This window comes from Sus scrofa, chromosome 1, assembly GCF_000003025.6.
Source record: "Sus scrofa isolate TJ Tabasco breed Duroc chromosome 1, Sscrofa11.1, whole genome shotgun sequence".
Lineage (NCBI taxonomy): Eukaryota > Metazoa > Chordata > Mammalia > Artiodactyla > Suidae > Sus > Sus scrofa.
This window is the reverse complement of record NC_010443.5, coordinates 57,144,737-57,166,411: the sequence shown is the minus strand read 5'-3', so window position 1 is coordinate 57,166,411 and position 21,675 is coordinate 57,144,737. Positions and strand designations below refer to the sequence as shown.

The following is a 21,675-nucleotide window of genomic DNA, read 5'->3' as shown; positions in this document are numbered from 1 at the left end:
GCAGGTGCTCAATAAACATCTAAATGAACGGACCCACAGCTGAATGCTGTATCCTAAACGAATAATGGATGAAGAATCAAAACAAACCGAAAACCAAAAAAAAAAAAAAAAAAAAAAAAAAAAAAATCCTTACAGTTAGAAAGCCTATGAGTTTCAACACTAATAGGGGGCAAGAGGCGGAACTGCCAAGGTCTTGGGCTAAGGTTGCAAGAATGAAGGCCCCAGTGGCCCCTAGGCTGTTGCGCAGTTGAACCGAGCCTTCACTTCACCATCCACCCATTCTCGACACCCTCTCTCTGGATGATAGCCCCAGGCCCTCCGCCTCAGCCCCTTGGACCCCTGTAGTCTCTGCCCTGCTCGGACGCTCTGACCCCAGCCTCCCGCTTCCGAGAATCCCATTCGAACTGGGACTTCCGTCCCACCCCTTCCGTAATCTCCTCCGCCAGGCATCCCCAACCGCCCCCATCTCAGGTTGCCGAGAATCCCAGGACCCCGCGTTTCCCCTTCCCCGGATCTCCTCGGCCCCGCCCCCGGCCCCGCCCCCTCCCTCGCGTGGTCCACGGACGACTCGCGCGGCACCGCGCTCCCCCTGCGCCCGCCTCTGCGGCTGCGCGCTGGTGGGGCCGAAGCTGAGGGGAGGGGGTCGTGCTGGGGGCGGGCGGAGCTGCTGTGGCGGCGGCGGGAGACGGAGTGAGCCCGGTGGCTGCGGGCAGACCCGGAGGGAACGGAGGTAGTGGTCATGTCTCGCTACACGAGGCCTCCCAACACGTCCCTGTTCGTCAGGAACGTCGCGGACGCCACCAGGTGAGCAGCGACGGGGCCGCAGGTTGGGCGCGGGGGAGGGGCGGGTACCGGCCGCGGCGCGGAGCCTGGCAGCGGCTTGGCAAATCTGCCCCGCAGCTCTCCGCCGGCCAGGCCGAGGCTCCCGGCGGAAGAGCTCTTCCTGGGGCCAGTGGAAGCGCTCGCGCTACTCGGGGCCTGGGCGGGACTGGCGCCTCCGCCCTCCAGGCTGGCGTTCCGCCCCGGCGCAGCACCGCGTCCCGGCCCCTCGGGCGGGCCGGTGCCCATCCCCTCTGCGAGGACCGCCGGGGCGCTGGCTGCCCCTTGCCTGGGAACCCGGCTTCCTCCCCGCCTCGGGCTCCGCGTGTTTTTCTCAGGCGGGTGCCTGCATCTCAGTCCCTTTGTCGCCTTACCGGGATAAAGCCGCGCGTCTTACCGCCTAGATGGGAAGGAATTGGGGATGGTGAGGACGTGTTACAGAATAATGCGCACCTTGGGCCTTGCGATTCCCTTTCCCAGTAGTAAGTAGTCTTGTCTACTTACAGGTGGTGCTGGTTAAATTTTATATGTTGCACAATTTTATAGTATGTACAAAAGGATACTATATAACTTCAATGATTGAGGTTTATATGGTTTTCTTTAAAGTTCTGAGTGCAATATAAACATCCATCATAATGGTTTGGATAGACTTCTCTGGTCAATTCTGATGCTCTCAGCACCACCCCCCCGCCCTTGGAGAATTCATTCGACGTGGTACCTAAATGTAGATCTTAAGAAATGACTTCATATAGCAGTGTCTTCCTCCCTCACTAGGAGCCAGAAGGAATGCGGGGGGCATTGGGGTAAGGGGCATTAATAGACATTTTCATATCACTGGGTTTATACTTAATTTACTCCCCAGGCCCCCCTGACCCCAGTCATTATATATATGCAAGATTATTTTATTATACACAAGGGAAAGTTAAAACTCAGAGTTTTAGTGATTTAACCCGGGGTTTCACGGCTAGAAATATATTGGAGCCCTTGAATCCAGAGCTATCAGGAGTAATCATCATGATTTACCTTTGAGAAGTGAATGTTAACGGTTTAAAAATTTGAGCCCTGCTATTATATGTGTCACAACTATAGACTGTGAGTTAATATACCTTAATTAACCTCCAAAAGATGCCTCTGCTTATATTTCTTCTCTCAACCTGTTTATCAATACATTACATTACAAAACAGGCAAAATTTATAACTTGGGTAAAGTTTAAAAAAAAATTCCCACCGTTAAAAAGACTGCTAGAGGAGTTCCCGTCGTGGCTCAGTGGTTAACTAATCCGACCAGGAACCATGAGGTTGCGGGTTTGATCCCTGGCCTTGCTCAGTGGGTTAAGGATCCGGCGTTGCCATGAGCTATGGTGTAGGTCGCAGCCGCGGCTCGGATCCCGCGTTGCTGTGGCTGTGGCTACAGTTCTGATTGGACCACTAGCTTGGGAACCTTCATATGCTGCAGGAGCGCCCTAGAAAAGGCAAAAAGACAAAAAAAAAAAAAAAGGACTACTAGAATATTGAATAATCTCAAGCCTCTCCAGTGTGTCTACAACAAAGAATGAAAGGTTTCCAATTCTAATGTGCCACGGGGGCCAGCCAGGTAATATGAATAAATTGTCAAGTTATGGCATGATAGGATGGTGTGGACTGTGGCAAATAGAAAAGAACCGGTGCCATCTCAAGGGGACAAGGGCTGCTACCAAGTTTCAGCTGGTAACTACTAGGTAGGCACTTGAACTTGTTGCCACATCTTCTTAATTTTCAAAAGAAGTCAGAAGTCTGTATTTTGTCTGTGTAAACACTGTTTAAAAATGTTGGCATATATTAAGTTGAATCATATGAAATTCCCACTTTTGTAGATTTAAGCGCTGTAAAATATTGACAGTTTCATATTTTAACATTTTAAACATCATGCTGACCACATAAAACATATGTGCAGGTGATACATGGCCTCTGATCTAGATAATCAAGACTGGTGATTGAGATTTATTGATTTATTTTTCATTTTTTTTCCACCACTTTCTAGCAGTGCCATTGGGGGACAGTCAAAATCTAGGAGGTTTGTATTAATGAAATTATAATAATTGCTAATGTTTGTTGAGTACTCATTGTGTGTCAGACACTGTACTAAAAACTTTGCATGTATTATCTTATTAAATTTTCAATAACCTTATATAACAGATAAGCATCTGAGGTTTAGAGAGATTAAGGATCTTGCCTAAAACTGCACAGCTGTTGAGTAGTGTTGTGAGAGTAGTCATGTCATGTAACCTCAGTTAATAGCTTTTTTGTAGAAGGTGGCATATAGTGTAAGTTATCTAGCAACATGACACCTAGGCATGTTTATAATTAACTTTAGCATTTGGTATGCTCATAAAATTATTGGGAGAAATGTTTAAAAAACAGTATAAAATTATATGTGCAGTATGATTTCAATTACATAAAAAATGAAGAAAGAAAAAAAAAAAACTGTGTATGGAAAATGAGCCTGGAAAGAAATCCATTCGAGTGGGTTTTGTTTGTTTTGTTTTGTTTTGCTTTTTAGGGCCATACCCATGGCATATGGAAGTTCCCAGGCTAGGGGTGTAATCGGAGCTGTAGTTACCGGCCTATGCCACAGCCACAGCAATGCCAGATCTGAGCCGCATCTGTGACCTTCACCACAGCTCAGCAACGCCAGGTCCTTAACCCACTGACCAAGGCCAAGGATCAAACCTGCAACCTCATGGTTCCTAGTCAGATACATTTCCGCTGTGCCATGATGGGAACTTCATTGAGTGGTTTTTTTTTTTTTTTTAATCCTGTTTCCAGATTTTATTTAATGTTAATTTTATAACAGACCCAAATTTTATTTAAAGTGGACATTTTAATATATATGATAAAGCATAAGAAATTCAAACACATTATAGGTTAACATAAAATTTGTTAGGAATGAAATTGAACCCAAGAACTAAAGAAAGATTTGAAAATGCATTTTATGGAGTTCCCTGGTGGCGCAGTGGGTTAAGGATCTGGCATTGTCACTGCTGTGGCTTCGGGTTGCTGCAGTGGCAGGGTTCTAACCCTGACCCTGGAATTTCCACATGCCATGGGCACAACCAAAAAAAAGGAAAAAAGAAGGATTTTACAGTTTTATAATTTGTGTTACATTTCTTTTCACTGGTGAAGCAAGATGTGGATCAGGAAGAATATTCATTTTAAGTCTTTGCTTTTTTACTGTATAGAGTAATTTCATTTTGATGCTTAAAATCATGGTAGGTTGGGGAGCACCAATCAAGTACTTCTCTGATATGTGCTTAGTAGCATTCTTTGGTTACATGTATATGAAGATACATTTATATTGATATCAGTGGTGATGTAGAAAAAGCATTAAACAAAATCCAGCAAGATTCATGATAAGTCTCAACAAACTAGGAATAGAAGGAATTTCCTCAACCTCATAAAGGGCATCTATAAAAAACATATAGCTAATAACATACTTAATGATGAAACTGAATACTTTCCCCTTAAGAGCAGAACACAACAAGAATGTCCAATCTCAAAAATCTCCATTCAGCATTTTATTGCAGATCCTTTCTGTTCTTTCTTTCTTTTTTTTTTTTGATCTTTTTAGGGCCACACCTAAAGCATATGGAGGTTCCTAGGCGAGGGGTCGAATGGGAGCTGTAGCTGCTGGCCTACTCCACAGCTCACAGCAAAGCTGGATCCTTAACCCACTGAGCAAGGTCAGGGATGGAACCTGCATCCTCACAGATACTGGTCAGATTTATTTCCGCTGAACCACAACAGGAATTTCTATTGCAGGTCCTAACCAGTGCAACAAAGCAAGAAAAATAAAGACATAAAAATTATAGAGGTTCGAATGTGGCTCCGCGGGTTAAGGATCCAGTGTTGTCAGTGCAGCAGCTTGGATCGCTTCTGTGGCAAGGGTTCAATCCCTGGCCCAGCAAATTATGCATGCTGCAAACATGGCCAAAAAAAAAAAAAGATAAAGGTAACCTGTCCCTATTCTTAGGTGACATTTTTGTTTACATAAGGCTACAGTAATTGATGTTTTAGTGAGTTATCAGGATACAAAGTAAACTTCTGTTTCTCTATACTAACAGCAAACAAATAATGAAATATTTTTAAAATTCCACTTACCTTAGTATCAAAAAATATACTTAGGAACAAGTTTCACAAAAATGTAAAAACTTGTACTGAAAATTACAACATACATTGTAAATCAACTATAATTTTAAAAATCTTGAAAAAGAAAATTACATGTTGCCAAGAGAAATCAAAGACCAACATAAATTGATAGTTATACTATGTTCTTAGGTTGGAAGACAAAATATTGTAAGTTATCAGTTGTCCTCCAATTGATTATATTATAGATTCAAGACATTCCTGATCAGAGGCTTTTAAAAAAGTAGAAACTAATAAATTCTAAAATTTATTAATATGCAGAGGATCTGGAATAGCCAAAAGATTTTTTAATTAATTTTTTTTCCTTTTTTTTTAAGGCCAAATTGCAGCATATGGAAGTTCCCAGGGCTAGAGGTTGAATTGGAGCTGTAGCTACAGTCTACACCACAGCCAGTGCAACACCGGATCCAAGCCACATCTGTGACCTACTCCACAACTTTCAGCAGTGCCAGATGCTTAATCCACTGAGTGAGGTCAGGGATTGAACTCACATTCTCATGAACCCCATGTCAGGTCCTTAGCCTGCTGACCCACAATGGGAATTCCACCAGAATAATTATGAAAAAGGTTATTGAAACTGGAAGCCGTATACCCACTGACTTAAAAATGTACTAAAAAGTTACAGTGGTCAAGACAGTTTGATATTGGCCTAAGGGCAGATAAATATATTAATAGAATAGAACAGAGAGTCCATAAATAATCCACATTTATAGAATCAACTGCCTTTTTTTTTTTTTTTTTTTTTTTTTTTTTTTTTTTTTTTTTGGTCTTTTTGCCATTTCTTGGGCCGCTCCTGCGGCATATGGAGGTTCCCAGGCTAGGGGTCGCATCAGAGCTGTAGCCGCCAGCCTACGCCAGGGCCACAGCAACGCCATATCCCAGCATCTGCAACCTACACCACAGCTCACGGCAACGCCAGATCCTTAACTCACTGAGCAAGGCCAGGGATGGAACCTGAAACCTCATGGTTCCTAGTCGGATTCGTTAACCACTGAGCCACGACGGGAACTCCGTGAGTCAACTGATTTTTGACAGAGTCACTAAAGCCATCAGAGAAGGGAGAGTCTTCTCAACAAATGGTGCTGTAACAGCTGGATAACCATATAGAAAAAAAATATACTGCAGCCTCTGCTTCACATAATTCGAAGTGCATCATCAATTGAAATGTAAAAGATGAAATTGTAAAGCTTTAGAAAGAAAGCATTGGAGAATATTTTCATGACTTGGGAATAGGCAGACATTTCTTATAGGACAAAGAAAGTAACATAAAAGAAAAGAATATTAATAAATTAGATTTCACCAAAATTAAAATTTTTATTCATTAAAAAATACCACTAAGAGGAGTTCCCGTCGTGGCGCAGCGGAAATGAATCTGACTAGGAACCATGAGGTTGCGGATTCGATCCTGGCCTCACTCAGTAGGTCAAGGACCTGGTATTGGCTGTGAGCTGTGGTGTAGGTTGCAGATGTGGCTCGGATCCCGCATTGCTGTGGCTGTGGTATAGGCCGGAAGCTGTAGCTCCGATTAGACCCCTGGCCTGGGGACCTCCACATGCCACAGTTGTGGCCCTAAAAAGCAAAAAAAAAAAAAAGAAAACCGCTAAGAGAGTAAATAAGCAAGCCAAAGACTGGAAGAAAATATTCACAAAACATATATCTCACAAAGGACTTTTTCTCAAAATGATAATGAACTTTTATGAATAAAAAGACAAACATTATTATTAAAAATGGGCCAAAAGCTCAGAAATTTCACAAAAAAATATATGAATGTCCAATTAGCATGTGAAAAAGTGCTCAGCACTATTTGTCACTGGGGAAATGCACATTCAAACCACGGTGAGATTCCACTTAACACCCACTTGAATGTCTAAAATTAAAAATACTCATTCAGTTTATATGCTTCAGAATGGCAAGGATTAAAAGATGTTAATGAGGAGTTGGATCTTCAGGAATTCTGATATGTGTTTTAAGGAGTGTAAGTCGATTTGGCCACTTTGGAGAACATGTAATGAAGCTGAAGAGAGGTATACTCTTCAGCCCTGCAATTTCATTGTTAGTGGTACATCTTGGAGAACTCTGCAAGAGCTCTAGGAAGCACATGCATCGTAATGTGCACCACAACCCAGTTTGCAGCTAGAAAAGGGAGCATCTTAAATATTCATCCCCATAAAGCTGTATGAATAACTTGTGGTTTATTCACAACAATAGTAATACAAGGTTAGAATGCGTGAACTAGAGCTATGTGGAGAAATCTCAAGGGAGGAAAAGGCAAGGTGCAGAATCTCACAAATACCATTTATATGCATTTACAGTAGAAATAAAAAGTTATGCAGAGGAATGAGAAACACCAATGATTGTTTCTAAGGTAGAAGAATATATCTTTATTTCTTAAAATCTACTAAAAATTACAGAAATATGGCAAGTATTTAGATATGATAAATCTTGATGGTGGATATATGGGTGTTTGTTTTATTATCTCTATACATTTATGCATGTCAAAATAGATCACACCAAAAATACAAAAGTAAATGAAACAAAACTACAGCTGACAGGTGAGGGAGTGGAAACAGTGAATGGGAGCCAGCTATTGTGAGAAGCTTTGTTTCTTCAGACTTCTGGGACTACAAGCCTGTGTGACACACATTGTTCCAGCCTCCTTCTTTGTATTACCCAGGATCCTTTAACTGTCAGCCACTCACACTTAATAGAGGGGATTGGTTGCCTCTGCAGACTTTCATTCAATTCTAGCTTTGCTACTGGCTGGGTGCACTTCTGGGCAAGGGAACTGCTCTCACTCTTAGTTTCCTTGACTGTTAAATGGTAACGATAATGTGTTCTGCCCTCATTAATACAGCAAATGTATGTCAAGCACCTACTGTGTACCATGCACCTGTGCTATGTACTGAGATATACTGGTGAAGTCCCTGCTGTAGAAGTGATTCTCAACCACTGAGCCTCAGACTTGCCTGTGAAACCCTTAAAAAATTAAACATAACTGGGTCTCACTGTGGGAAGTACTAATTAAGTCAAGGATTAATGCTTCAGGCTGGAATGCCTGTTTCTCTAACATCTCCGCAGATAATTTGAATATTCAGGCGTGGCTGAGAATCTTTACCCTATAGTCTGTGTTTTATGGGAACAGGAATTGTGTTTTACTTGTTCTCCACCATATTCCTAGAGCCTGGCCCATATTATGGACTCAGTAAGCATTTGTTGAATGAATAAATGGAAAAAAAAAAAAAGACATTGTCACTGTCCTCTAAAGTTAATAGTCTTTCAGGGAAGGCATACAGTTAAATGTTATAGTGAGTATTAAATGAAATGGTAATAATAAAAGTGTAATAAACTTGGTCATGGTGTCTACTGCACTGCCTTGTATATAGTGGCCACTTAGTCAATGTTAGTTGAATCTTTACGTAATAACTCCTAAATCCACATCTCTAGCTTTAATCACTGACTTCCAGTCTTAAGAAGAAAATAAAATTAGTATAATTGGTATAATCACAATTTTCATTTGCTTACGGAATTCTTAGGGATGTTCCACCATCACCTGAAATTTGGCATTTCTAAAACTGAAAGTTTCTTTTTTTGCCTCTGTCTTCTCTCTTCAATCTAATTCTCTTTTCCAGTTGTCTCATTTTTGTCGTGGACACCATCTTCCACTTGCTCAAGTTAAAAGCTTAGCAGCCATCTTTGGGTCTTTTTTCTGCACAGTATGTTTTAAAATACTCATCATCTAAGTCATGTTTTGTGCTCATAGCTTGATCTTGAACCTCTAAGATCTCCAAAAGGTGGTAGGGTATAGTCGTTAAGAACCCAGACTAGTGTCAGACTGTGGGAGTTTGATTCCAGCTCTGTCATTTGCTGGCTTGGTGACCTTAGGTGCATTTATCTGTTGTGCCCTCATCTGTAAATAACCATAGGGTTGTTCTGGGAACTAAGTGGTCTTAAGGTGAACAGTGGCTGTATATACTGTAATTGTCAGCTATTAATGCTAAGTAGCTTGTCTCTTCAGTTAAATTGTAGCTCCATAAAGACAAAATGTTATGCTATGTATTTCTTTGGTATCCCCTCTTTAGTACCTATCACAGTAGAAGGCATGTAAGTCAAAAATACTTGTCACATTCGAGAATATGGAGTTATTTCTGCTTGATGTTTATTAGTAAAACATCCATTTTTCTCTAAAGCATGAGGAATAATTTTAGAACTTCTTTAAAATCTAGTTCTTGCTGTCTGAAAACAACTTTATGTGAAATTATAGCGAGGCAAACAAATGCATTCTTAATTAAATAATTAATAGATAGAACTCTATATATTGACAATTAAAAAGTCTTGTAATAGGAAAAACATTCACAAGTGGATGTGCTGGGTCACCGGTTTCCCCAGACTGTCTCAGCGTATCAGCCACCCTGAGTGCTTGTAAAAATACAAATTTCCAGGCCTCCTGAATCAGAATCTCTGAAAAGGAGACCTGAGAATTTGTTGTTTTCTTTCTGTTTTCTTCTTTTCTTAAACCCTGGGTGATCCTGTGAGAGAGAATTTTAGATAATGCTAGTTTAGATAACATTTTCTTTTGAAGGTTTCAACTGGATTTCTGTAGGCAAATTATTTTAATCCAGCTATTCATATTTCTTTGCCTTATTTCTAAAACACTTCAGGCCTGAGGACTTGCGCCGTGAGTTTGGTCGATACGGCCCTATAGTAGATGTTTACATTCCACTTGACTTCTACACCCGCCGCCCAAGAGGATTTGCTTATGTTCAATATCCTTTATTTTACTGAGTCCATGTGAATAGACTGCATACATGTGCATAGACATATATGTATTCAGGAGCGTATGTTATGAAACTAATATTGCCTAATTAAATGTGTTTATTTCTTTATCTCAGAAAATCTAAAGCAGTCCACAGTAGCTGGCAAGAGCCCCTCAGTTTGAACCAACCTGTTAGCTAGAATCCAAGCATAAGCCAAGCAGGCGAGACAAAAGGCACCTAAAGTTCAAGCATCAAGGAATAAAAAGGGAGGGTGGACACAGATATAAAGACCTGGAAGAGGGGAAGTCTTTATCAAGCAAAAGACAAAGCCAACACCAGGTTGAGACTTCGGCTTTCCTACATTTACTCAGAGTTCCAGAGTCAAAGCCAAGTCTGATTTTGTTGGTACTGCGTCTCTTATAAAGTCCATCTTGCAAGCCCTAAAGAATAAAGGTCAAGGTTCAAGATCAAGTGACATTGAGGTAATTGCCAAAGTCTCATTTTGTATTGCATTACTTGAGCTTTTTCTGTTTTCTATTAAAAAAAAATTAAACCAGTGAACAACTTTGGAAATACAGCTATTTAGTAGTTTTATATAGTTTATTTCCATTTTAGTGAGGTTTAATATATAATTTATACAGATATGGGAGTTTAGTGGGGTATTCTGAACCAATATATGTAATTCCAGGTGTTCACAGATTACTTTTATGTTTCTTTTATAATTATATCCCAAGTAATAAAAACATAAAGGTATTTTAAAGCAGTAGGTTCAGAGTTAAGTATGATCATTTTTAAAGGTTCAGATTAGTTTTGAATATGTTTGTGCACTTTTGTTTATAAGAATTCCCCCTAATTTTAAAAGGCCTTTTAATTTTAATTTCAGACTAAAGGCTTCTGCATGCTGATTTTTTTCAGTGAAAGACCGGATAAATCTTTTACCTAAAAGAATGGAGTGAGTCCTAAACAGTTTATTTGATAATGCTAGCCAATGTTGGACATGTATTTTCTCATAATGTATTTCAAATTATACATGCATATTACAGCTGCGCTAACGTGTACATTAAAAATACAGTTACACATTTGTTTCTGTTCTTATTTTTATATTCCCTCTTCTAAATCATAATGGGGAATTTGTTTTGATAACAAAAGTAACATTTTTTCTGATTATTCATATTATATTGGATATGTGTGCTTAATAGCTTGAACTTATTTTTCCTAATAATTCATATCACATGTAAATAATTCTTTAAAAGTAATATTTTTACTTGATATCTGATGTTCAAAGTGTCCTTAACAGCTAGTCATATTTGAAGATGTTCGTGATGCTGAAGATGCTCTATATAACCTCAATAGAAAGTGGGTATGTGGCCGTCAGATTGAAATACAGTTTGCACAAGGTGATCGCAAAAGTAAGTGTGACTGAATAGTAGATCTTGTTTACTCAGCAGAATCAGTTTCAGCAATGACAGATTTTTTTTTAATTTAAAATTCTTTCAGAATATAAAACTATTTGAGTGGCTTATTTATCGAGGTTTTCGGGTAATGAGTTATAAATCTTGAACTTCGTATTCTAGCACCAGGCCAAATGAAATCAAAAGAACGTCACCCTTGTTCTCCAAGCGATCATAGGAGGTCAAGAAGCCCTAGCCAAAGGAGAACTCGAAGTAGAAGTTCTTCGTGGGGAAGAAATAGGCGGCGGTCTGATAGCCTTAAAGAGTGAGTACAGAATACAAGAGGGTTGAAAACTTCATTTTCTCATATTTCTGGAAAGCATTTTAAAGAGTTTTCAAAACCAGGCCACCAGAATCATTTTGTTTAATACACATAAAGAATCAACTTTTGTAGAAAGATATGGTCTTCTCTGTTTATCATGTATTATTATTTTAACTTGAGTTTTTTAGCTACTTTTCACGGTTTTCATGACAGACTTTAACCTTCTTAATAGAAAGATAATATATACTGAGTAAAAAGAAAAAAATTTTAAAAACGTATTCTTGACAAATGAGGATTTTAAAAAATAAAATTATCCTAAGTGAACCCCAAAATTAAGAATTTTGAGGTCTGATGATTAGAAACTCATAAGAAATATAGTATAATCTCTTGGGAAAGGAAGTTGACTAAAATTAGTATAACTCAATATATTTATAAAGGCAAATAATTTTCAAGAATAAATTCCAAATATGGTGGTATTTTAGAAAGAAGACATAAAAGTAGTATTTTGGAGGGAAAGAGATATTTGCAACTCAACTATTTTGCCTGCTAGGAGTTTGTTTCTGTTGGAGTAATAGTAAATCACAATGGAAATTAATTACTTGGTAAAGCTATTTGAATAATAATTGAAATTGTATAAGCATGTGCAAATGCTTAAACACTCTATTTATCTAGTCTTAATGCTGTAATTTTTTCATAGGCATGTAGAATTTTAAGGTGAATTCTGTTTTTAAAGAGTGATCAGCGTTTATACTAGTATCCTCTCCCTGAGTAATAAGAGTTGGCTCTCCTGGACCACGTGTAGTACACTTAAGCTGCGTAGGACAACATAGCCTCAAATCAGAGCTGATCACACCAGAGCTGCTTTCTTTCACACCAGTCCCTCCATTCCTCAACTCCAAGAGCCTAAACAGGAGAAAGTCCGACATAGGATGTGTGTACCAGAGCCAGACAGAGTTTTTGCCCCAAGTCCCTTGTTCTGGAAATAAAACTGTGAAGTGGGCTGGCTTCAATCCCTCCAGCCAAGTGGAAAGAAAAGATAGGAAAGAGAACCACACCCACATTCTATGATTTTTTAACATCCTGATTGCTAGAAAGTGTGGCCTATTCAGAGCCCTAGAATCTTACATGTCAGATTAGTCCCTCTCCTTGGGTGTGAACCAGATGCTTTAATTTTGGCTCATTCTTAGGGAGGCATGAAGGTAGGAAGAACCTTAAGCTCCCTTTATAAGCAGAGAAAACCCAGGTCAGGATTGAGCCATCATCAAGATTTGTGAAGAAATGTTTAGGAACAGTCATATTGTGTTCTAGAACTTAATTTTCTTTCTTTTCCTATCTTTTTAGGGCCGCACCCATGGCATATGGAGGTTCCCAGGCTAGGGGTTAAATCAGAGCTATAGTTGCAGGCCTAGGCCACAGCCACAGCAACGTCAGATCCAAGCCACATCTGCGAATATATCACAGCTCAAGGCAATGCCAGATCCTTTAACCCACTGAGCGAGGCCAGGGATCGAACCCATGTCTTTGTGGATACTAGTTGGGTTCGTTACCACTGAGCCATGGACAGTTCGAACTCCGTTAATTTGTTTATTATATTTTGATAGTGTAAGAATATAAACCTCCCTCATATCTATGGAGAATAATCCATTTTGTCCCATGACTAAGAGAAAGCCATTTTCCTATTGATAGATTATTTGGGATTTTGATACTGATATATTCAAATTGTATTTCTAGGACCTAAAATATGGTGAGAAAAATTAAGAAATTTTACCTACCATAAGTATAGGAAAGCCACACCAATACCAGTGCAAAGGACATGAATATTGTGAGAGTGATGTTCAGCAGCTCACATTACTATAAATGAATAAATGGTTTATATACCAAAAATCAAAGTCGATGTAATATTGTACCTAAAGCAGCACCATCCTAACAAACTGGCCTTGGTGAAAAAGACTTATTTTTGTAAAAGAAGAGGAAAAAATTGCCCATCTGATTCATTAAGAATATAAGCTGTTTACAGAAGCATTAGAGCCTTAGTTCGGTTTTTCTCCTCATTAATCTAAAAAAGTGGATATTCACAGCATTTTCTGCCTTCTAGTGGCAGTAAAGTATACTGCTTGCCTAGAGAAAAACGAAAAAGTTTGTCAGTTGTCCCAATCATCATAGAGTATCAGGAATAGAAAGAACCACATTTTCTTGCATGACCATTCTGCTTTTTATTAGTTATAAGACCATTGCTTAACCTCTCTGACCTCAGGGTTTTTCATTTGTAAAGTTGTATTATTATAGAGAATGCAAATCTTACCTAGCTCTTAAGGTTCATAAGGATCAGATTGTGTGTGTGTGCGTGTACAGATCAAAATATGTATGTCTAACATACACTGTAAATGTATTCAATATATGTAGTGTATTATCTTGGACTGAAAAGAGGTCTCTTCTTTTGCCTTTAGTGGGTATGGGAAATATCTTGTTGAGTGCTATCACTAGACTGAACTTTGGAAGAGCGAGAACTTTTGTCTTATTTATGCTTATATCCTCAGCACAGTCATTAGTCCCTCACTCCTATTAGGTATTCCATAAATCTTTATTGAAGTTGTGTCAGTGAATGTGTACATATTCCTAAATATTCCTGAAAAATACTAAAATTGCCCCTCAGTCTTTAGTCCATCTTTTTTTTTTCTGTGTTAGATTTTTCCCCCCAAGGAAATTTTTTCCATTTCGTTTTCTACAGCTGCCTACAACAGGAATGAAATTTAATAAATTCTTTAAAAAACTGTACTTTTTGAAAAATAAAAAGACTGTGCTTTTATTCTAAAATGTATTCTAGATCAGTGTATTTATGCTTTCTATTGCTCTATATTCCTTCCTGTAGTTCCATGCTTCTACCTGGGATTATTATCCTTCATCTTAAAGCATTTTTACTATTTCTTAGAGTACAAGTCTAAAGACAGTGGATTCTTTCAGTTTTTGCTTATCTGAAAACATCTTTATTTTACATTGATTTTTGAAGGATACTTTGTGGGAAATAGGAGTTAAGTTGGCAGGAACTTTTTCCCTTTCTTTAATAATGTCATTGCATTGTTCTGATATCCATAGTCTTTTTTTTTTTTTTTTTTTTTGTCTTTTTGCTATTTCTTTGGGCTGCTCCCGTGGCATATGGAGGTTCCCAGGCTAGGGGTCAAATTGGAGCTGTAGCCACTGGCGTACGCCAGAGCCACAGCAACGCGGGATCCAAGCCGCGTCTGCAAACTACACCACAGCTCACGGCAATGCCGGATCATTAACCCACTGAGCAAGGGCAGGGACGGAACCCACAACCTCATGGTTCCTAGTCGGATTCGTTAACCACTGCGCCACGACGCGAACTCCCATAGTCATTCTTAATGTTGCTCCTTTGAAGGTAATGAGTCTTTTATTCTCTGGCAGATTTTCAGATTTTTCTCTGACTTTGATTTTCGGCAATTTGACTGTGACATGTCTAGCATAGTTTTCTTTGCATCTCTTCTACCTGAGGTTTACCGAGTTTCTTTTGAGTTATTATGCTTTTCATTGGTTTTTGGGAAAATTCTAGGTTGTTGTTTCTTCAAGTATTGCTCTGTCTTACTCAATTTTTCCTTCAGGCGTGTGACTGAGTACAACATAACTTATACTCTGTTCTGGATTTTTTTTTTTTTTTTTTTTGCTTTTTAGGGCTGCACCTGTGGTATGTGGAAGTTCCCAGGCTAGGGGTCAAATCAGAGCTACACTTGCTGGCCTACAGCACAGCTCATGGCATTGCTGGATTCCTTACCCACTGAGCTAGGCCAGGGATTGAACCAGCATCCTCATCAGTACTAGCGGGATTCGTTTCCGCTGACCACAACAGGAACCCCCTGTTCTGGATTTCTTAAAAAATTTTTTCTCAGAGTTCCTGTTGTCGCTCAATGGTTAGCGAATCCGACTAGCGTCCATGAGGATGTGGATTCAATCCCTGGCCTTGCTCGGTGGGATAAGGATCCGGCATTGCCGTGAGCTGTGGTGTAGGTCGAAGACAAGGCTCAGATCCTGCATTGCTGTAGCCGTGGTGTAGGCTGGTGGCTACAGCTCCGATTAGACCCCTAACCTGGGAATCTCCATATGCCTCAGGTGCAGCCCTAGAAAAGACCAAAAAAAAAATTTTTTTTTCTCATTGTGTTTCACTATAATGTTTTTCTAATAAGGTTTTTTGTTTTTTTTGTTTGTTTTTTTTTTTGGTGGCCACATTTGTGGCATATGGAAGATCTCAGAGTAGGGGATGAATCAGAGCTGCAGCTGCCAGTCTACGCCACATCCATGACAATACCAGATCCAAGCTGCATCTGTGACGTACACTGCAGTTTCGGGCAACATTGGGTCCTTAACCCCCTGCGAGAGACCAGGGATCTAACCCACATGCCCACAGAGACAATGTTGGGCCCTTAATCCACTGAGTCACAGCAGGAACTCCTAGATTGCTATTGAATCCATCTGATGACTTTTTAAGTTCAGATATCATATAGTTTTGATATTCTAAAATGTCCATTTGTTTCTTTTTGTAGATTCCAGTATTCTCTTGAAATCCTCTGTTTTTCATCTGTTTTGTCTGTATTTTCCTCTTATTTTCTTGAATATGCTAATCGTAGTAAGAGTTTTAAAACTCTTCTGAATAATGCCTGTATCTAAAGCGCCTTGAGTCTGTTTATTTTGTCTTTTATTTTCTGTAGCTTCTAGTCATTTTTATCTGTTTTTCACAGACCTCATAACTTTTTTTGAATGTTGGACATTATTGATGAACAATTAGAGAGATTTTGGATGCTATCATTCTCCAAAGAGAGGTGTTTCTTTCTAGCAGGCAGAGGATGGCAGATCATCTTCATCCTCTCATGGCTTGGATTGAGGCGTTGTTAGGGCTGATCCAGTTCAGCTGTGCACTTACTCCTCACCTGTGGGATAATGCCCTTCTGTGTTCTTAACTGAAAGCCTAAATCATTACTCACAGCTCCTTGACCTTTGGGGGGCTTGAATTCTAGCCTCTCTCACCAGCACTGTGTATCTAAGAAAATTTCAGCTCGTTTCTTGAATCTTCCAGATACTGTTTTTTTGCTGATCTCTTGGAGTTTGATCCTGTCCTGCAAATTAGAAGATGGCCAGTGGCTTGAGGAGAATTTGTAGGCAGATTTCATCAGGGGAATGGGGGTGGTTGTCTACAATTTCCTCATCTCTGGGATTTTGTCTCTCAAGTCCTAGCCATTTTGGTGGCCCTGAATTCTAACCACTGTCTCTTCAGCTTAGTATAATAGCCATTTTCTAGTTGGGATCAATTCCCCCTTCCTGGCGTTTAGAAAATGGTCTTAGGAGAGAAGCCATGATTTGTAACCCCTCAAAATCTGCTTGTGTTGGTTATTCTCCAGTGCCCCTAAATGGTTGTTTTTATAAATGGTGTCTAGCTTTTTTATATAGCTCTTTTCTAAGGGAAGGCTAGTCTAGAACAAGCTGCTCAATCATGGCAAGACTCAGAAGTTCTGCATACATCTAGGTTTTTGTTTCGATAAACATTATTTGATAAATATAAAATAATTTTCTTTGTCTCTTATCTTTTTTCCCTTCTGATTTTCATACCTTTTAGGAATTGTGTGGCCCAGACTAAATATGCAAATAAGTATATTTTTCAGAACTGACTCACTCACATTTTAAGGTATATCTAGCAAAGTAAAAATCTTTTGGTCAAATATTACAAACTTGTACTTAGTTTGAACCAAAAGCATATATAATAAAATTAGAAATGTTTCTTTTCGCTTTTCCAGTAAAAACATATCTGATATATAAACTACGTAAGTTCCTAGCAATGTTGTTTCCTAACTCGTTAACTTTTTTGTGTGTGAAATATATACTCTGACATTATGGATGTTTGCAGGTCTCGACACAGGCGATGTTCTTACAGCCAGTCTAAGTCTCGTTCCAAATCACTCCCAAGGCGGTCTACCTCAGCAAGGCAGTCAAGAACTCCAAGAAGGAATTCTGGCTCTAGAGGACGGTCAAGGTCCAAGTCCTTACAAAAAAGGTCCAAGTCTATAGGAAAATCACAGTCCAGCTCACCTCAAAAGCAGACAAGCTCAGGAACAAAATCAAGATCACATGGAAGACATTCTGACTCCATAGCAAGATCCCCATGTAAATCTCCCAAAGGCTATACCAATTCTGAAACTAAAGCACAAACGGCAAAACACTCTCACTTTCGATCACATTCCAGATCTCGGAGTTATCGTCATAAAAACAGTTGGTGAACAGCAACAGAACAGTGCTACGTAGTCTTTCATATAAGTTATTAAACCTCTCATTATGTTAAATAAAAATTCTTTAAGGCCTACAAAAAATGTGAGTTGGCATTAGTTACTTTGGGCATGTGCAAGAAATAAAATCTCTCTAGCTTGGGTTAATGAAGATTTGCTTTTGATTTGTCCACACCACAAATTATGATGTGAGTCATGTCCCATTTTATGGACCGTTTTTGTTTACATTGTGGCAGAAGAGTACTTTTTAAAGGAAATGGATAAAATGGAGCTAATTCAACTTGGATATTAAGTATTAGTAATAATAACTCTTACGAAAGTATTTTTTACTTTAAAGCACTTTACTTTCATGTAAAAAGTAATTAAGACTGTATAATTGCATAGGGCAAACTTAAAACTATTTGACACATATCTCCTTTGTCTTTTCTCTTTAAACTTGGACCAATTCCTGATGCAAATTAGTTCATATCAGAAAAATCTGACATTTCTAAAAATAATGCTTAGTTATATAGAGATCAAGCATTCAAAAGATAATTCTTTCCTGAGCTCAAAAATGATTTTATTTTTACTGGGTGAAACAGTATAGATAAGTTAACATTAAATTGCACCCTGTACCACGTTCACTCACTTCAGAAATATCAAAACATTTTAAAAATACTGAATTTTGAATGGTTGGAGACTACTCTAAACATTGTGTGCAACACTCCAAAAATATTATATTAAGCCTTATACATTTGAAGAGTGGTACATTTTGTATAAAAACCATATTTTATACCATTAATTCTACATATGTACTTTTCATCTACTGCTTAACATTTTCTTTTTAGAGCTCTAGCTCAAGGCTTTAAGTTGTATAGAGTAAGTCTTACTTATTTTTGAAAGTGTTTAGTACCTTGTATTAAGCAACTCAAGACTGCATCCTCAAAAAAACAACTTTGCAGTATTGGGATTTACATTACACTGCCCTTCATTTTTTTAAGCCAAATAACTGAATTGATATTCATTGCTTTTGTAGTGGTTAAAACCGAGAATTTCTTTAAAAAATGTGTTTGTAGTTTCTGTTTTTCAGAGGGTTTTGGTAGTATTTGTGATAAAATGGTTTTGCATATTATTACAGGGGGTATATTTATAGAATTCTGCTTGTGTACCTTGTTGAATTATATTGAAAATTAAAAATTCTCAGCCCATACAGTTAATATTTGTATCTAGAGTGCTTCAGAAAAAAAATGTCTTCTATTTTTAGCATATAGGAGCCAATGTTGCTTCTATTTGTTTTGAATACAAATTCCACTTTTTTTTTTGCATTTTACATCCTATGTTTAAGAAAAAACTTTACAAAATAATTTATATGATGGTAATATTTAGACAAGTACTGTAAATTCGTGTATACTGTACTTTCTGAATATAGGTTTTCTCTAATCATAGCAAAATTTATTTCAAAACTATAGCTCTTTGAAGTGTTTGAATGTAATAAAATTTAGTTATAAAATGTGGCACCATTGAAAATTGAAAGGATAGTCTGAAGAAAGCAAGACAAATATTAATATTAATTTTTTGTATTTCCTAAATAAATATTTGGGTTTACACACACATATATGTAGTTATTCCAAATACTCACTAGGAATTGATTATGTTGTCTCTACTCTGCATTCAATCATTCTATCTTAGTAGAAAGTTAATAAGGCAGTGTTTCTGAACATACTTATCCTTTGATTTACCTCTGATTTGGTTTTCCATTGTAATTCCTAGGCTGCTTTGGAGGATACTGTTTGGTTCGATGGAAAACTGGAATGATAATAGTCCAGACTTTTTTGAGCATTTACTTGTGCTTAGCATTGCTCTCTGTTTTACATTTTTCACTCATCACAACAGCTTTATGAGGTCAGTACCATTGCAGATAAGGTAAGTGAGATGCAGAGAGGTTAAATGACATGCAAGGTCACACAGCCATTAGGCTTTGGAGCTGGGTGGTGACTGGGCTCCATCCTGCCCTCCCTGATCACCAGCTTGTCTTTTTGGAAAAGTCTTTGACAGATACATGCTAAACTAAGATAATGTTTAGAGGGAAAGGAAAGAATAGATTAGGAAAAGAAATTATTATAGGCTTCAGTGAAAAAGGGCTCTGTGACAGAGTGGAAATTGATTGGCAACTGTGCTGATATCCTAGAAAATTTGTCTTCTGGGTGTATCTACCCTAGGGTTCACTTTTGCTATAGAATTGTTTCCTGGACCATTTAGGAGAGGGTGGGTACTTAGGGTAAGATTGTTAAATGTTTGGCACATTTGTGCTCATTTCCTTTAAAGATAACCTGTTTACTCAGGTACATTGCAAGTTTAGTGTAGGGGCACCACCTACCTCCCTTGTTCAGGGTTCACAGAGGATAAGTTAATGCAAGATGGCCACTACGACTGCTTGTTTTCTTTTTCACCATGAATAATACACAGATAACTTATAGTAGCTGGTATTTTGTAGCTGTAAACAGATAATAGGGTAATATGCTAATTTTTTAATCTGCAGTCGGATTTAACCTTGTGCCACTGGACTGTTTTTAAATATAAAATATTAGCTAATTTCAGGACTTTATATGTTATCTGGGATGCATTTATATATATCTTGAGATACAGCTATTCTAAGACCTACTGTTGTATTACAAATATGAATTTTTGCCTTTTCTGATTTCACTGCATAAGGTAAAATTAGTCAAAGTTTAAAGGAAGAAGTATTGGAGTTCCCATTGTAGGGCAGTAGGTTAAGAATCCAACTGCAGTGGCTAGGGCCATTGTGGAGGCACAGGTTCAAGCCCTGGCCTGACACAGTATGTTAAAGCATCAGGCATTGCCATAGCTGCCGTGTAGGTCACAGCTGTGGTTTGGATTCAATCCATGGCCTGGGCACTTTTCATATTCTTCATATCTAGGCCCTATAGATTTTCAAACAAGTCCGTGCTGCCAGTAGTTTAAGGACCAGTGGTTCAGTGAGACATAAGGGTTTTAGTCTCATAGATTTGATTAGAAAACATTTAAGTATTAAAATGAGGATTATGATCCTGAGTATCTAAATCACTCCCTTGATAAAAACAGGGTATTTAGGATCATAGCATTACCTCTGGCATTGGTCTACCAGGTCAGTTTAGGCCCTCCAGAAATTTTTTATTTTGTGCTTTTAAAAAGATGCTCTTAAAGTTAAGCAAATTAACTGCAGCCTTATGCATCCCAGGCCAGACCCATTGCCCCACATAGCCTTGGGGGAGTTAGGACTTTATTCCTGATTGGTCCCCATTGCTTAGAGAGTGCCCCTAATGCATTGATCCCATCTCAGGAACACACTAGAGCTTAGGACAGCCCACAGGGAAGGTGGTCAGGCTACAATTGATTGGTTGATTATGATTACGGAATTAAATTGGACATCTTTTTAAAAAGAAGCAAATTAAGCATAAAGACATTGGAGTCAAAACCTTTTTAGAAATAAAGCATTCCCTGAAAGAATTGTTAGATATTCCAGGTTGATTAAACTTGCTTTCAAGTTAAAACAATACTTTACAATGATGACTAATACTTAAAAAAAAAAAAAAAAGGAATCATGTAAAGAAAGATTGAATTTTAAAATATATATAGATTTAATGTGAGAAAAAAGAATGTATGCATGCATGTGTGACTGGGTCACCTTGCTGTGCAGTAGAAAATTGACAACACTGTAAATCAGGTGTAATGGGAAAAATAAAAATCATTATAAATGTAAAAAAAAAAACACTTTAAAACACACACACACACACACACACAGATTGCTATATCCAATCAGTGGTGTTTTCCTCAAAAGGTATAATGTTTTTATTTTATTTGGGGGAAAGTGTTCTATGATTAGTCTTTCTTGACTCATTCTGGGAATATACCACAATTCTGAATATATGAAAAGAAATAGTATC

General features: G+C 38.4%; 1 protein-coding gene across 2 annotated transcripts; it reads left to right on the top strand.

The window, feature by feature from the left end:
• Positions 274–21,334, top strand: SRSF12 (serine and arginine rich splicing factor 12). Of its 2 annotated transcripts, XM_021085130.1 has the most exons (6): positions 274–804; positions 2,840–2,872; positions 9,660–9,764; positions 11,061–11,164; positions 11,330–11,471; positions 17,377–21,334. In XM_021085130.1, the coding sequence occupies exons 1-6, from the start codon at positions 740–742 to the stop codon at positions 17,744–17,746; spliced, it is 819 nt and encodes a 272-aa protein (XP_020940789.1). In that variant the 5' UTR covers positions 274–739; the 3' UTR covers positions 17,747–21,334.

Coding starts and splice junctions, on each gene's coding strand:
- SRSF12 (XM_021085130.1), top strand. CDS start 740: ATGTCTCGCTACACGAGGCCTCCCAACACGTCCCTGTTCGTCAGGAAC. Junction 9,765..11,060: donor AGAGGATTTGCTTATGTTCA/ATATCCTTTATT, acceptor ACAGCTAGTCAT/ATTTGAAGATGTTCGTGATG. Junction 11,165..11,329: donor TGCACAAGGTGATCGCAAAA/GTAAGTGTGACT, acceptor TTCGTATTCTAG/CACCAGGCCAAATGAAATCA.